The 16550-nt window shown below is 49.5% G+C and overlaps 1 protein-coding gene across 3 annotated transcripts in view; it reads right to left on the bottom strand.

The window, feature by feature from the left end:
- The window catches only part of tiam2a (TIAM Rac1 associated GEF 2a), an 84337-nt gene that overhangs the window by 19449 nt on the left and 48338 nt on the right, over nucleotides 1–16550 (bottom strand). For all 3 annotated transcript variants that reach the window (XM_062523775.1, XM_062523776.1, XM_062523777.1), the window contains exons 9-15: nucleotides 14633–14689; nucleotides 11319–11486; nucleotides 10206–10310; nucleotides 9767–9845; nucleotides 9359–9448; nucleotides 8989–9210; nucleotides 4642–4745 (exon numbers count right to left, since the gene is read on the bottom strand). In XM_062523775.1, coding sequence (XP_062379759.1) covers nucleotides 4642–4745; nucleotides 8989–9210; nucleotides 9359–9448; nucleotides 9767–9845; nucleotides 10206–10310; nucleotides 11319–11486; nucleotides 14633–14689 — 825 coding nt within the window. The remainder of the gene's footprint in view (nucleotides 1–4641; nucleotides 4746–8988; nucleotides 9211–9358; nucleotides 9449–9766; nucleotides 9846–10205; nucleotides 10311–11318; nucleotides 11487–14632; nucleotides 14690–16550) is intronic.

Consider the following 16550-nt stretch of genomic DNA (forward strand, 5'->3'; position numbering starts at 1 on the left):
GAGCTCAATAGAATAACACTATGGCTAGCGGAGCAACCTTACAAACACGATTGCATTGCGGCGTGAGCTACTTGACTGAGATTGAACTCAATCGAACGGCGAGACGAATGGGAAGCTGTTGGGCGAGCAGTGCAGCAGCAGCAGCAGTGAATTACCCAGCGCGGCTACACAGGGAGGAGGAGGAGGGAGGAGGAGAGGAGAGGAGGAGAGCGAGAGGGAGGAGTGGAGTCAACGTTACCAGGAGGGTGGTCGCCTCGGCCGCCTTCTCGCAGGCCACGCAGGCGGCCATGTCCTGCAGCAGGCAGGTCAGTTTGCGGCGGAGCAGCCGACAGAGGGTCAGCAGGGCGGAGCCCAGCAGGATGTCCTTCTCCTCGCCCAGGCAGCCGGGCCAGAACCAGCACATGGCCAGCAGCGAGCAGGCCGCGTCCGCCGGAGACTGCTCGCGCATGAAGAGCTCGATGAGGGCGGACGGGCACACGCACGGTCCGGCCGCGGCGGCGGCGGTGGACGCAGTCACGTCCAGCTCGCTCCGCTCGGCCATCGACGCCGTCCCGGTCCCCATGAGCTGCCGCGCCGTCCCGCCCCCCTCTACCCCTCGTTAATTCTCGCGCTCTCGTACGGGGCACCGCTTCTCTCTTATGTCCTGCGCGAGCAACACTGACCGCACGCCCTGTCCACCCAAACAAATAAGCCAGATTATTAGGCGGCTCATGACCATATGCTGACTGACGGGCTTAGACAAGCAACTTCCCACCCACCAACCCCTTCTGCCGCTAAGCAGGGGTCTTGGATACATGGAGTTATTCTCCCAGGTTGTCCAATCCTCTTAAAACGTTTTGCTTGTTTATTGAGAGTAGTTAGTAATAACAAATAAATCATTACAAAAATAACCCCCCACGAGAGACCATTTTTATTAGTAGAATGTTAGTAGTAGAAGGCTAAGTGCAAGATCCAAAAAAAAATTGTCTTATCATTGCTATGTCATTCTTTGAAAAGGAGTACTGTAGCTCCTCCAAGAAGGTACTTCTGCAATTGTGTACACAGTTGTGATACAGTTGGATACTTGCCTGGCACAGAAATCAGAGAACACAACTAAAGCCTGTTTGAATTTATGAGGAGTTGGCAGGCTGAACAAGCCTATAACAATTCTCTTAAGGATTTAATATTGGTCTAAATGAAAAGCTCAGTTCAATGGGCAAGTTCCTCATCTTCTAACATCGCTTTGTAAAACAGCCCGATCCCGAAAGACTTCATTTGTGAGCAGTGGAATTAGTACAGTATGATAACAGCCTAGGAAGTCTGCCTTTTTTGGGCTCCTTTTGGCCAGATTAGTGCAAACTCTTGTGTCCACTTAGTTAGGGATCATTCCCTCGCCCATCTGTTTATGACAGGAGGAAAAACAGGGCTTCCACCATTGCAGCAGGGGGCCCCTAATCGAGGGTGGGGGTGGGAGTGGGGGTTGGTGGGGGCGGACACATTAGCTGGATAGGAATCCATAGAAAGAATGGGTTGCGACATCAACAGCAGCAGCACATTCTGTCGCCTATTTAGCTAGCGATTTCATATCATCTGCCGCTCGATGATTAAAAAGCCCCCCCCCCTCAAAAACAAAATGCTGAATAAGATCACATTAACTTCACACAGCGAAGCAAAAACAAAATATGCGATATTTCTTATGCACTGTGCTGTAGCACCAAACGAGCATATGTTGGCTGCCTCCAAATGTCCCAGCGTTGCTGGCGCTGTGGAGTGGGTCACGCATGATTAGCGAGCAGATAGCTGGCATTACAGACCAGCCCCCGCCTCATTCGGAGTCCCCCCCCCCCCTGAGAGGCGGGCGGCCTTGTGGAGCGCTCCTGACACAGAGCCATCCCCTTGAGGTGGGCGTGTGCCATGGCTAATGCCCGCCACCGTGCCAACCTCTGGACCCATTGTGCCAGCCTCTTAGGAAAATAAAATACCCCCCTATTAGGTCGTCTCAGCCGCCACTAACTATTCAAGGCTTTCAGCCGCGCGCAGAATACGCCTATTCAACGAGGGTAATGGGAACAAATTGGAGAGAAGTAGACCAGGAAATCAAAGTGTGTCACTCTCCAGAACAAACGTGATTACACGCTGTGACGAGAGGCTTGAAATAAGTCGCTTCCCCACCGGGCACACAGATATCTGTTACAGATAGCGTCGTGCACCTATGATGAGAGATCAAATCTATTAGGGCGCATTGTTTCTGCGCGTTGATGTTGTGCTGTTGTGTGTTACAGTCCTGTGCGTTGTTGTGCTCTGTGTTTGGGGCTCCGAGGCACTGCAGCGAGGCTGGGAAAACGGCAACATCTGTGATCATTATCGGCTCCGCACGAGCCTGGCGCTGCTGCTGCCGCCGCTGCTGCCTACCATTCCTGAATATCAACACGGCTTTGATGGAGACGAGCCGCAGTGGATCCTGCTGGATCAACAGCGCGCGCCACGCGGGCAAACACACCGAGGGGCCTACGATGGAGTGGCGGAGGAGTGGGAGGGGTGGCGTGGGGGAGCGGAGGGCGACGCGGAGGGACTCCGGGCTCATCTCTGGGCAAACACAGGGAATGGCAAAGGAGCCTGTTCCGTCTAATCCACCTCCTTCCCAGATCAAACGCCCGCCAAAGACGACACGGGAGAAACCTTAAAGGCGAGCGACAGCACTGCGAGGGTCCGTGCTGCTGTCGCCGCCACTGCACACTGAGCTCACTTTACATACTGCTACAGCATTACCTGCACACGCACTGTACGCCACAGACTGCGTCAAATCATTAACCGCTCACATTTATGTGTGCATGAATAATTGAAGGAGATACGAACTGCGTCGTCCGTGTGGAGCACGTTCAATATGCTAAGTAATGTGCGTTCCATTCTCACTGTCTGAATGAGGCATGTGACACTAAAATTCTTAAGGAGATTTTATTAATGCTTCGCACATCAACAGATTCGCTAATTAACTTGTATTCCAAAAAACAAAGGACTTATTTCACCCATAATAAAGTCACAGCTTCCGTTTGTTTTAATTTACATTATTTACTCATTAAAAACTGTGACAAGGACTTTGCAATGTGACGCCCGAACATAAATCAGCTATTTTAATTAATCCATTAACACATCAAAAGCAGTCTCTACACAAACTGCGCTGAAGAGAGGCTGAGGAAATAAGACAAGGCAATCACACAAGGCACAGATGGGATAGCCAGCTCATACTCACGGTGAAGGACTCAGGCGTGCACAGACGTGAAGGAGAACAACAGAGGCATCTACAACCCTTTTCTGTGCGAGCCAAAAATTGTATTAAATGATTTAAACACATGCGAGGCACTAACACTATAAAGGCACAGGACACGAAATCTCATCTCAAGTCGGCCAGCGTAGGCGACCTGTGTCGTCTTGAGCGAGCACTTGCAGAAAAAAAAAAAAGAAAAAAGAAAAAGGAGAGAGCTCTTGCTTTTGCGACTCTAATTGTATTAGGGCTGCGGAGCGGGGCCTGCTGTCGGAGGCGTGCGAGTGCAGCTGGAGCCAGCCAGTCTGGCGTAGCGGTAGCGCTGGACAAGGACGGACGAGGGGAAGCTCCTGTGCAGCTCTGCCCAGCGCGCCCACCGCCAGCCGGAACATGAACATCAGCCGGGGCTTATTTGGCAACGCGGCAGCCACCGCAGCTGTGCCACCCAGTGCCAGCGTGCCGCCGGGGGAGAGAGGAGGTGTGCGTGGCGCGGCACGGCGTGGCACGGTGTGGCGATGCGGCGGTGCCCGTGAATGCGTGCCCCTCGGGGAGGAGCGCGTGCCCTCGCTCGGAGGCGGTAATAAGCGGCCTCGGGGAGGCGTCGGGGGTGGACGGGGACGGGGAGGGTAATGGACATGTAGCGGAGATAATGACAAACCTCAAGCCCCATCTTTAATGCCACAGCTGCCCTCCACATGTCCAGCGCACATGACTGTGCTCACCTATCACAGCAGCTCAGCTCAAACACAAGGAGAAGCTCCCCTGTGACCCCCTCCCCATATCCTGCAACTCCTACATTTCCCAGGTACTCTAGGTGTCGGCTCACACACAAATGAGAGCCAGGCGTGTTCCACAGGGAATAAGATGGCAACCAGACAAGACCAGCCCTCTGGCAGAGTCCAGATAATTACCCTGCAACAACCTCTGGTCAGCCCACTTTCACACGACCAACAGCTTGTTTACATCACACGTTCACACCAGCTCATTTGGACCCAATTCCCATGGCATTGTGGTTGGGAGGCAAGCTGAGGAGGATTAAGACCATAATGTTCACTGCCAGCCTTTGGGCCATCACCCTGTCTCCTGGCTGCTAGTCTGTAGCCTACACCAGACCTCATGGCTCGGATTAACAGGGCAGGCTACACCATGTACGCAACTGAAGCGTTCCGTTCACAGACAGAGAGTACACGCTGCTACAATTCAACCTCTACTGTTATCAATGGAACTGGCTACAGCAGACGTGAGAGTGATGTGTACTGTACATTCAAAACAGTTTGACGAGCATTCCAGAACCAATGGAACGTCCGTCGAACGGAACGGAGCGCTTCAGCAGCACACCCTGACCTGAGAGGTCGTAACCTGGCCAGAGTTCTAGAGCGGTGGCTGGCCGGGGTTCTTACCTTGCTGTGCTGGACTGGCTTGTGGCTGCGCCGCCGATGGGGCTGACCATTCTCCAGACCGGCCTCTAGCAGCGTACTGGGGCCCTCCTGCACCACGGACACATCTGGAGAGAGAGAGTTAATTCTGTTAAGCATTTATTTATTTTCTTTAACCTTTTACGTGTACATGTAATTGAGCTTTGGCAATAATGTTCATGAAACTTTCATGCCAATAAAGCTTTATTGAATTGAAATTGAATTGAATTGAATTGAATTGAATTGAATTGAATTGAATTGAATTTGAATTGAATTGAATTGAGAGAGAGAGAGAGAGAGAGAGAGAGAGAGAGCTAGTGTTACTCCACATAGAGAGTTAGAGTTAAGAGTTAGACTGAGTGTTACTCCACATATTTCCCAAATTCTCTCACAAGACCACCATGCAGTGTCAGATTTAGGTCTCACTTGAATCAGCTCTATTCCAGAGATGCCCAGAGTCATGATAATCATAATAAGCTACAGAAGTGGCACAGTGTGTTACTGACAGAGGAAAGATATGCAATTCTCTGGGCGTCTCAGGAAACAGTTCACTACATGACTTGTCAAAATATTGCGTAACACCAGCGCCGTTTCACCAGTCATATTGAAAGACGGAGCCGCTGAAGAGCGGCGGAGGGGATGCTTTGTGAACTGAACTCCGTGGGGTCTGCTCCTCTGCGCTAGTGTGGCGTGGCGTGTACAAAATGGTGCAGTGCCCCCCCCCCCCCCCATCATCATATATCCTGAACAGAGGAACCCCCCCCATCATATATCCTGAACAGAGGAACCCCCCCCCCCCCCCCCCTGGGGGGAAGCCACACAAATCACCGCTCGCACCTGCATGCACGGGGACTCAGAGTCAACCCACACAGGCGGGCAGTGGCATTACAGGTCCGCAAACCGTGCTAGGAGAGCTGCAGTGAGCCAGGGGGAATGCCAGGGTACACACAGGCTGCACCGTGGACTGCTTCTGCAGTTAAAAATATATATGTATGTGTATACTGTCTCCCCCACATGTTTCTAAAATCCGGTGTGGGTAGCGCTGACATGCTCTGGAGGAGGACTTGTCCTATTTGTCAACCAATGTGAGTTTCTGTCTTTTTACTGAAAATTGGTTTCAGAATAAACAGCCCCTAAAGAGTGGGAGAGAAAGACGGGGAAAGAGAGATATAGAGAGATAAAGAAAGAGAGAGAGAGAGAAAGAGAGAGAAAGAAAGAAAGAGAGAGAGAGAGGGAGAGAGAGAAAGAAAGAGAGCAAGAGAGAGAGCAAGAAAGAGAGAGAGAGAAAGAGAACAATCTGGCCTTATCATGCACCTGACTGAACTGGACCAGGAGCAGATTTGATTAGACTAACTGGTGAGCATGCTGTAGCCGTTCAGAGCCAAGGGAAAGCAGCAAAACAAATCCACTGCCGTAGACGCAGACGATTTTTTAATCTATTCCATTAATTCACTTAGACAGCATTGCGGGAGCCGTGTAGGAAAGCAAGGGAAAGGCGGAAAAACTAACCGCCAGCAAATCAAGCTCCCTATTCAATTTCTGCCGTGAGTTGCTAAACTCCTCTCAAACTGTTTGAAGCTTTAGGGAGACCACAGATTCATTACGACGCCGGGATTGGATCAGAGATGTAAATTAATTATTTGGCACAGATGCTGACGCAATTCTCCACTTAGTCTGACTCTTGAGAAGAACAATGTCAAGAGAAAGTGAGAGAAAAGGAATATTGAGTAGGATAGCGATACAAACAGTACACAGACAGACAAATACTTTAGATAGATAAAAGAGAGAGAGACAAGAGAGAGAGAGAGAGAGAGAAAGAGAGAGAGAGAGAGCAACCAAAGACAAGAGTTGTTCATACAAATTTTGACGTTTCAGCTGAAAAAGACCTCAAAGTTCAAGCTTCTGTTGTGAAGGGGGGGGGGGGGGGGGGGGGCTAAAAATAGAATGAGGCCCCTCAGGAGCCTCTTTTGGAACACATCACACGATGTTTTGCAGCTAAAGTGAGCCCGCAGCAGGAGTGATTTCATTAGCTGGAGCTGCCGTGTGCCAGGCGGGCATCCGCCAGGAGCCGGGGCCTGCCAGTGCCTGGGATCAGCGAGGCTCGTGCCACCCCCCCCGCGCCACCCCATCACCACAACCCCCCTCCGCCCTGACCAGTGCAGCTGACACAGATCGCCCTCTACAGGCAAGTGCGTGGAACTACCACTGCTGTGGCAAAAAAAACAAAAACAAGGATGCTGCAGCAGAGGCACTAGACACACAGCTGCTCACAGCACACATCCGGTGTTCAAGGCCAGTGAGCACGGGCACCCCACAGCACAGCCCAGCCATCTGATCAGGAAAGCAGAGAAAAAAAGCCATGTTTGCAGTATTTTACCATCAAGCTGTAATAGCGTTACCAGGCTACAGTGCTGCTTATTTAGAACGAAAACCCTGACAAACTGAACTGTAACATCCATTTGGCAGAGCATCAGGTGCTGCTAATAGCACTAAGCAAAGAGATGCTCTGAACTGTTAGACAAGAGACCCGTAGCAGACTCCTGTGCTGTAAGCGCCTGTGGAGTGTTAACTCTGTGGAACTCTGTGGTGCTGACACGGTTCTCATCTGGGCCAACAGGCCACCCTGATAGACCTCGTGTGTCTGTGCACTCGTTTTTTTTTTTTTAAATGTCTCCTTTCCTGTGTACCCTGTTGTTTTAACATTCTATCTACAATCTCCTGTTATGTGTTTTCTTACAAAAATGGCCTGCGATTAGTCGCTGTCTGACTCACACATCACGCCTCCCACAACCTGCTCTCTGACTCAGTGTTGTCTCTACAGATAGCTACTTGGAAGTAGGTGTGAAGCAAAAAATTAACCTTAAATTATTTTTGCAATGTTTTGAAAAGGAAAAGTTTAGCACAAATGTTTTATACCAGTTACTGCATTTAGTCATCTTAAACTTGCCTTCAAATACTTGTCAGCCAAACAAAAAATAGAGAGTAGTATATTTTTAAAACATTGCTAATACTAAAGCCTGATGCAATACTGAACTAGTTAGACACGTGCCATTCTTACCTTCTAGTTGTCAGCAACAGTTCATTTCAGAGTTAATTTCATGTAATACATTCAAGTCTCTCTACCGCTATGTTACAACAAGCTACATGAGCCACCATTTAAGGCTGAACTGAACTTTGAGCCTTTGAATGCTATGATACTGCTTGCTGGGTAAGCTATGGCTGCAAGGATATATGCCTCAATTGACATGTTAGAAATGTTTTCAAAGTTCCTCAAAATACACTCGCAAGTTCCCTCCTATCATGTTGGTGTCAAGGAAACAGATCGATGAGGTTGCAAACCGTCACCCCATAGCTTCGCTTGAACTTCTCTGTGACTGAAACCACTGTCTGTTACCAAAAACCCCGACCCAAAAACAAAAATGCACGCACTATGTAAGCGGATATAAGCGATATAGATAGATAGATAGATACTGTAGATAGATAGATAGATAGATAGATAGATAGATAGATACGTTATTGGTCCCCAAGCAGATATTAAGCAATTTTGTGTGTGAATTCTGAACTGTAGGCAGTAAAGAGACGTTTTCCGATTGTTTTAGAGACATTTAGAGACTTGCTTACAGTTCACACAAACCAGTGTGTTACCGTGGCCCTTTCATAACTGTGTCTAGTGCGAGGGCTAGGTCAAGCATGCACACCCACACCCCTCCCACACACACACACACACACACACACACACACACACACACACACACACTCTCTGTCAGCTCGCATGGTGTGCCACAGCTTCCGACCAGTAGTAGCGTTTCTGAAGAAGAGTGTGACTTTCACACTCTGAGCCATCTGTCTCCAATTGCAGTTAGCGTCAAGCTCAAAACGAGCGCAAAGCTCCTCATTTATCTGCTGTGTATGAAGGAATCGGCCTTAATGAGGCAAAACGTCCTTCTTTTCCGCAGGATGGGATGGGAGTGGATGGGATGTGTGCACCCACACGTTGGCACTCGATTCCGTGGTAATTGAGTAAGCTGCTAATCTGCCGCGGTGATCCACCTGATAGCTCATTTGGATGCGTTGACGTCAAGACCCTGAGTTGATTATGTGATGGCTGTTGATGCGAGTTTGTTTGTGTGTGTGTGTGTGTGTGTGTGTGTGTGTGTGTGTGTGTGTGTGTGTTTGTGTGTGTGTGCATGTGCGTGGTGTGTGGGTGTGTGTGTGTGTGTTTGTGTGCATGTGCGTGGTGTGTGTGTGTGTGTGTGTGTGTGTGTGTGTGTGTGTGTGTGTGTTGGGGGTGAGGGGAGGTGAAGAGGAGGTGTGTGATTGGTGAGCTCTAACCTGTGGAGGACTTGGCTCGGGGAGGTTTCTGCAGGGCGTTCTGAGCGGGGGAGGGGTCCGGCGAGAGGGTGTTGTCGTCGGGGAAGCGGCGCTGAGACGGAGGGTCACGCCGCAGGGTGAGCTGCAACGTGTGCTCGGCAAACAGCCTCTGGATCAGACTCAGGTCCAGAGACGACACCGCACACCCGTTCAGCACCAGGATCTCGTCGCCGGGCCTCAGGCCTGAGGAAAGCCCAACGGCGGAAAAAACAAAGTGAGCAGTGTGTCCATAGAGAGTGAATGTTAAACTGAGGAGGCTAGTCAGTGGCCGAGAATGACCTCCGGTTGGTTTAACAGTGAAAGCAAAACAAGGACATCCGTGAAACAGTACCTTCACCAAAGGCTAGTCCATCAGGGAGCACCTCACTGACAAAGATCCGGCTCTGGCTGAGGACGTCGACGTGCCCAGTCACTGCAAAACCTACACAGGGAATCAAACAAAGGACATCAGCTGAGTTCCCACACAACTCCAAAGTGACCCCAACAACATTGACACTAGAACTACCAAGGCAGTCATTTTGACCGTCAGACCGGGATTTTTTTCTTTTTTTTTACCATTTTTGAACTCAAAATTTCAACAGCAGAAGAACTATTTCTATTTTTTAAGGAAGTAATTTTTGGAAAAAAGAAAATGTAGCATTCAAAATTACCTGTCATAGCTTTTCTGGTGTTAAGACAAAAGTCAAAACAGGATCCCCCCCACACCCCTGGCTAATGCTAGTGGCTAAAGGGGACTCACCGTAGTCTGCTGTGCTGCTGGGTCTAGTCATATGCAGGGAGAATACATTCAGGGGACAGACCTCCAGCTCCTCGTACACCTGTGACAGACAATAACATGCCCTCAGACCTGCTCTTAGTAGTCAGTGGAGCCACACGTCCACTTCAGGTTACGGAACCTTCCTGTCACTTCACAGTCTACCGTCATTTCACAACTACGGTATTAGACACGGCTTACACATAGATTTTCCCCAATTCATTCAGCTATGAGGTTAATACACGTGTTAATATATAAGTTAATATGGTATTAATATGGTTTTGTTCCTTTTAACTTCAGCATAAAACACTGTCCTGTGGCTTATACACACTGTGGCTAATACACAGGAAATGACTGTAATCACACGCTAAACATCTGCAAAACAAACACGAAGCGATACACCAGAGAGCGTTCCATTCCATACCAGGTCCTGCAGCAGCTCGTCCGGTTCAGGCACACACACCTCCACACACTGACCGACGCACCTCCGCAGTCTCAGGAAGTGCAGGCTGGGCTCCAAGTGCCTGGCCTGTGGCGGTGAGAAAAATATGTCAGCGCTGTGCCAGTGTGATAGCTCAACAAGAGTGATCTTAGCCTGCTCTCAGATCAGCGTCGTCTGATCAGGGGGGGCGGTTGACACAGGAAGTGACAGAGGAGGTTTTTCACACTGCCTCACGCAAGCGCTCTGAAACACAGAGACCAGGTCAAGGCCAGTGACCCACACGCCAGAGAGGCGGGGTGTGTGTTGTGTGTGTGTGTGTGTGTGTGTGTGTGAGCTGCAAAGGTGCGCAAGGTGTGAAAGATGGCTGGAAACTTCACACTTCACACCGCGTCACAAGTGCAACACAATCCACACACACACCAGGACATGGCAGGTGACAGAGGGAGCACCTGTGTGTCATCTATTCTGGCAATTCACACTCCACGAGCCGCTGCATTAAAGTGCTGCCCGAGGCCTCGGCCAAGGACCACACGCGCCCTGCGCCTGACAACCACATAGCAACAGACATTTGCCCAAATACAAACACAAAAGCAATGACAGTGCATATTTAGTGGGGAAAAGGGCCTTATTGGACCTGTGATTAGCACATGCAGTATATTTTCAACAGTACATCTTTGCAATGGAGAGGGATAAGCTACACAAATGTATTTCAGTTCATAACTGCATTTTTTGTGAAGTTCCCCTTGTTCTTGTTCTTTTGTCTGGCTCCGAATCCAAAGTGAGTGTGGATGTGGAGTTGACCGGCCCTAATCTGTCCCCTGCTAAATCTTGCACCCACGAGACTGGAGACTGGAGACAGTCAATCCCTCACACCACAAATCACACCGCTAATTCTGCAGTGTTCCCTCTCTCCCTCTCCAGCCAGAAGAGAGATGGCAGGCAGGGATCTGTCACATCCCTCTGTCTCTGTGATCCATACGCTCCTCCGAGCCGTCCGCCTGCGGCTACCACCCACACGGGCACCATCTATTTCAGCTGGGCAGGAAGGAAGGTCATTCAGGGCACCATCACTTGCATTACGCCCACTTCCAGTACCTTGCAGGCCAAAGAGAGGGCGTCCGCCACCATGTGGTCCTGTCTCAGAGGCAGCGTGACCGCCTGGTTGTCCGGCATGTAGATACAGGACTGGTTCTCGCCGCTGTCGTTCCACTGGCCGCCTTCAGGTGGTGCTATGGAGTAGAGGTTGGCCAGGCTGTCCAGTCTCTGCAACCAGGCAAAACGAGGGAGAGCGAGGGGGACAGAGAGAAAGAGGGAGAAAGAGAGAGAGAGGAAATGGATAGAAAGAGAGAAAAGGGAGAGAACAAATAAATCAAAAATCAATAAGCTTCCATTAGGCCAATGTAAAAATTGGCAACGCCTCAATCTGCAAAGCGAGCTGTGGCCCAACTGGCCATTGAGAAATGATTTGACAAGGTGGGCCACGTCGTTTCATCGCACGGTGATTATAATGAGGGTGTAGTGGGTAATGATTGTATGGAAATTGGCAGCGCCGCTCGCACATGCTCAGCACCGTGGAACATCTGCACAGATGCCGTTTCTCATCAACATAACTGGCACTGGCACCCAGTCTCATACCCACTGGTATTTATAGATGCAACGCACACACGACTTATATAAAGACATCAAGCGCCAGGATGATCTTTGTTGCAGGGCTTCAACTGTCAGGCGTTCATCTTTGTCTAGTCACTATGTTTTGTTGGTGATGAGAACATACCAGTTGTGAGTGCCAGTTACAAGCTTGCGTATGGCTACATAAATATTTCAAAAGGTACACACTCACTCCGTATGTAGCCCATGGCTGAAAATGAGGATTTTTTTTAACAGACTCTAAGTAAAACAAAATCTAAATTTTTCCATGTAGTCAATACAAACAGTGAACACCTCCCATATATTTAGCTGTTGCTAAGGGCTGAGTGGTGTATGGAGACTGGGAGCCTTTCATACAGTCATGAATGTTTGCTAACAAACACTTGCTATTGCTTTCTCCAGAAATAAAAAAATAACACATCACTTTGACCACATTTTATGGGAAATGGCTCGCCACACTGAAAATAAAAATAAACAATCTGACTTCACCTTCACGCCCATTTTGGGAAGAATTACCAGCAGAAATAAGGCCCCCCTCTGAAACAGAGCTCTAGATTGTTCCAGTCCGAGTGAGACATCGGTGTTTGGACGTTACCGAACAGAGAGTACTCTCTCTCCCAGCACCCCTGTCCACAGTGTGGGCACTCACCATGGGCCCTGAGCTCATGGTGATTCTTTGGGGAGGAAAAACAACATTTTCCAGGGGGGGCGGACAGTTGCATAACGGCATCACCGCCTGTCCAGACATGATGGTGTGAGAGGAGAGGAAAGGAGAGGGACAAGGGTGGAGGGGCGTAGGGGTCTGTAGCCACTGGTGACCAGTCAGCTGCTCTCTCTCTCTCTCTCCCCACTTATTCAGCAGCTGAGTAACTGTGTACTCATTCATTCAGACACGGCAACAGAGCGGCAAGTGCCCGGTCAACTTTCCACATGCGCAGCCAAGGTTGTCCACAGACCAATGCCCTCTGTGTGCAAGGATGTGTGGCTGTGAGTGAAGATGTGTGTGTGTGTGAGAGAGAGAGAGAGTCTGAGCCTTCTCCTCTGTAGAGTTAAGCGCACGTGTGTGTATGTGTGTGTGTGTGTGTGTGTGTGTTGGTGTGTGTGAAAACAAAACCCTGTGCTTCAGACTTTCCCCTATACAGAGGAAATAATTTATTTACCATCCTCCGCCCAGAGCCTTCTAAAGATGGAACCAAGTTGAGCAGGCACACTGGCAGGAGTATCCACTTTACCGAAACACTCTTTTTAGACGGTCGCCAGGCAACGCTCCAATATTCAAATAAACACCCAGTCAAAACAATTCAACCTTGTCTTTTCAGGGAAACGATTGACTGACACAGCACAATTATCTCCCCCATCTGAACTCTCACATTAGCGCGACTTTTATCTTAATGTGTTTGAATGTGTGCCGTCGCTGTTAACAGCGTATATATTTGCTGTTAAATAATTCTGAGTGACTCAGTGCAATGCGTTGGGCATGAACTCAAGCCGAGCGTGTAAAAGGATAGAGTCCTTGAGCCTCCTCCATTATAAGGGACAGAGTGTGCTCTGCTGTGCTGTGCCAAAGCCGGCTGAGACTGACTGTTGAGTCTTCTGGGTGGTGGTGCTTGGGCTTTGACAAAGTAACTTTTCAAAAGAAAAACAGGGGGACATTCTTCACGGTCTTTGGTATTATTTGCCCTCAACGGTGCCTTCCAGGCAGCGCTGCCTTCAAGGCACTACTCCCCTCAGTTTAGGGGTAGGATGAGGGTTGAGGGGGTTAGGGTTAGGAATAGGGTAAAGGTAGTGCCTTTTATGCTGTGCTGCCTGGAAGGTGCCGTTGGGGGCAAAAAACACCATTGAGCGACATTCACTGGGTGACGGCGGAGGCCACTGGCTACGCGCGCACCACCTCCACGTCCAGCCGTTTAGGCTGCCAGGACTCAAGAGGAGTGCTGCGCTGTGCTGCGGAACCTCCGAGGAGACGGAGTTGGGTTCTGAAGCAACGTGCTCCTCCAGGACGACTTTGAAAAAGACAGAAAGTAGACGGGATTAGATGTGAGATGACAACTCAAATGAGCGCTGGGCTTAAAGCCCATCTGTGTCTTCTGCAGGAGAAAAGGACAAACATGGGAGAGAGAAAAAAAAAAACAAGAGCTGATTTCATGTGACAGTCTCCAGGGACAGTGACTTCCCGACAAAATACGAAAAAAAAAGAGAGCAGAAAAAAAACTGTGACGCTTTCAGAAGATGGCCATGTCGCCACCACCAGAGCACAGTGCACAACACAGACGCAGCAGGGCACACAAAGAGACTCTCAGCCGGCCTCCTGGGGGAAAGGCATCTCTGCGCTTTATTTTGGCAACTTCGCACTCTCCTCTCGTCTGTGTAGTTGTTCTGTTTGGGGGACTTACAGTGGACACATTCAACTTCACAGCTCCGCTTTCAATGCTGGCCATTGTGCAAGGGCCCAGAACTAATGGTGAGACTATTTGGGGCGGATATCCTGTCCACTGAACTACCGCATTGTAGCTAGAGCCGCCACGAATGAGGAACTTGCGTGCGGGGACTGTCTCATGTAAAGCGTACAAATTTGCACATTTGATTCAAAGAAACGCAGCTGAATAGAGAAATTCAGTCGAATTTTATAGATGTGTCCTATTTCCGTCTGCTGATGTCAAGGCTGGGAACAGAGCCATCTCTGATGGACTCATTTGATATCAGCAGCACCTGGGTCTTGTTAGAAAAGATGCTGACTCCAAGACGAGCGCACGTTTACTCACCTCCGAACTGTATGGGGGCAGATAGTTGACTTGCATCTCCGTCTCACTCTCGAAGAGCTGGAGGAGATGAAAAGATACATAGAGAGAGAGAGAGAGAGAGAGAGAGAGAGAGAGAGAGAGAGAGAGATATGAGGGAAGCAAAAAAAATGAAGCTTCATTAAAATTGTTTCTCATTTACTAGTTGACCGGTGGCAATGTTCATGTTCACCATCTCCAAAAGGAGACATTTTTTTTTTATTTGATCAAACAACTTCAGTCGGCAAGAGCCGTTTGCTGTGATACTATTTCCATCCTGGCTGGAACCTTTGAGGCTTTTGCTGCAAGTAATAGGCACTGCGGTAAAGCTTGAATTCAGATGAAAGGGGGAAGTGTGTCTACTGTGGGAGGAGAGGTGGATGGGGTGGTTTCTTCTGCCCCTCTCCCTCTCTCTCCCTCTTTCTTTCTCTCTCTCTTTCTCTCCCTCTCTCTCTCTCTTCCTTTCTTTCCCCTCTGCCTTCTGTTTTCCCTCAGACTGTTGTGGCGGGCCGTGTTGTTCAGCCCTATCAGGCGTCTGGCAGGAGTGACTAAGTGAATAGGTGCTCTGAGTCAGAGCTGGGCTGAAAGAGGGCTTCACCGCGCTGAAAAGACCCCATACTAGCAGAGCTCCAACCTGGCTACAGTGGCAATGAATGAATAGCTAGGAGAGATCTCGTCTCTTTTCAACTCGGCAGCTAACAGAGACAAGTCAAGCAGATGGACGCTAGCGAAATTGAAAAACTTGCTGTCATCACTGATGCTAAATTTAGTGTATTAGAAAAAAGAAGGGAAAAAAGGCTGACCGTGCAGGTATCAGTGTAAGGGTGCGGGTCAAAAGGTGCATGAGAACAAAACAGCGCTCTCAAGTCATTAACCACCACATCCATTAGCATCTTATTAAATGAATAAATGAAAATCTAAATGTTAAGTTCCCGCAGCAAAGCTGAGTGCTTTTAGAAAGTCTGGGGGGACTGCTCGCTACAAAGCCCCGGCAATTTGCTGGCGAGTGTGCAGTGCCTTGTGAGCTTACGGGAGTTTGTGAGTAATGCCAGATTAGATTGCTGGAGACAGCGAGAGCTCAAGCACAGTGGCTCCGTTGCAGAGTTTAAGTGAGAGATTTCGGTGGAGGGCATGGATGGTTACTTGGCCTGTTTGGGGGGGCGTCTCGTAACTCTATTCACCCCGAGATCACAGTCCGCCCTGAACTCATCTGCGTAGAGGACAAGCGAGAGTTACGGTGAAGCTACTTCACGCTCCCACGCCTCCTCGCTTTAGCCTCCGTATCGGGGCTTGATGGGCTATTTCTAGTTAATCTCTTCTCTCATCCCCCCATTTGATCTAGCTATCTCACATGTGTGAGGACAGTTGACCGAAGGAGGGATTGAAAAAAAGAAAGAAAAAAAAAAAAACGTTGAGTCGAGAGAAAGGGATTCTGCCTGGTAACAGAGGTCTGCTGAGGCCAATTAAACATCCCCTTGGAAAAAAAAAAAAAGAAAAAAAAAAACGCCTGCCATCACAAAGGAGGATCCACAACGCAACACCTTTGACTCAGCACCTAACGTCTCCCAAAAAAACGTGAGACTCCGTTTTAATATTTAGCAACCAGCGCGGAGCCCTTACGTGAACCATCTGTTTGTAGCCGCGGGGCCTGGTGCAGCAGTCTGCAATCTACCACATATGGCTCTCAATAATTCACAGCACATTTGTGTGCACTGCACTCTCCCTGCTCCTCTCTCTCACACCTCAGACGTCTGAGCCGCCAACAGCAGAATTGGGTCTCATTAGGCCAGCCGCCTGCATCTCCCGTTACATGACACTTGTCAAAGCTGGGGAGGGACATGAGGAGGGTGTGTGTGTGTGTGTGTGTGTGTGTGTGTGTGTGTGTGTGGGGGGGGGGGGTGTT

This window comes from Sardina pilchardus, chromosome 20 (genome assembly GCF_963854185.1).
Source record: "Sardina pilchardus chromosome 20, fSarPil1.1, whole genome shotgun sequence".
NCBI classification, from domain to species: domain Eukaryota; kingdom Metazoa; phylum Chordata; class Actinopteri; order Clupeiformes; family Clupeidae; genus Sardina; species Sardina pilchardus.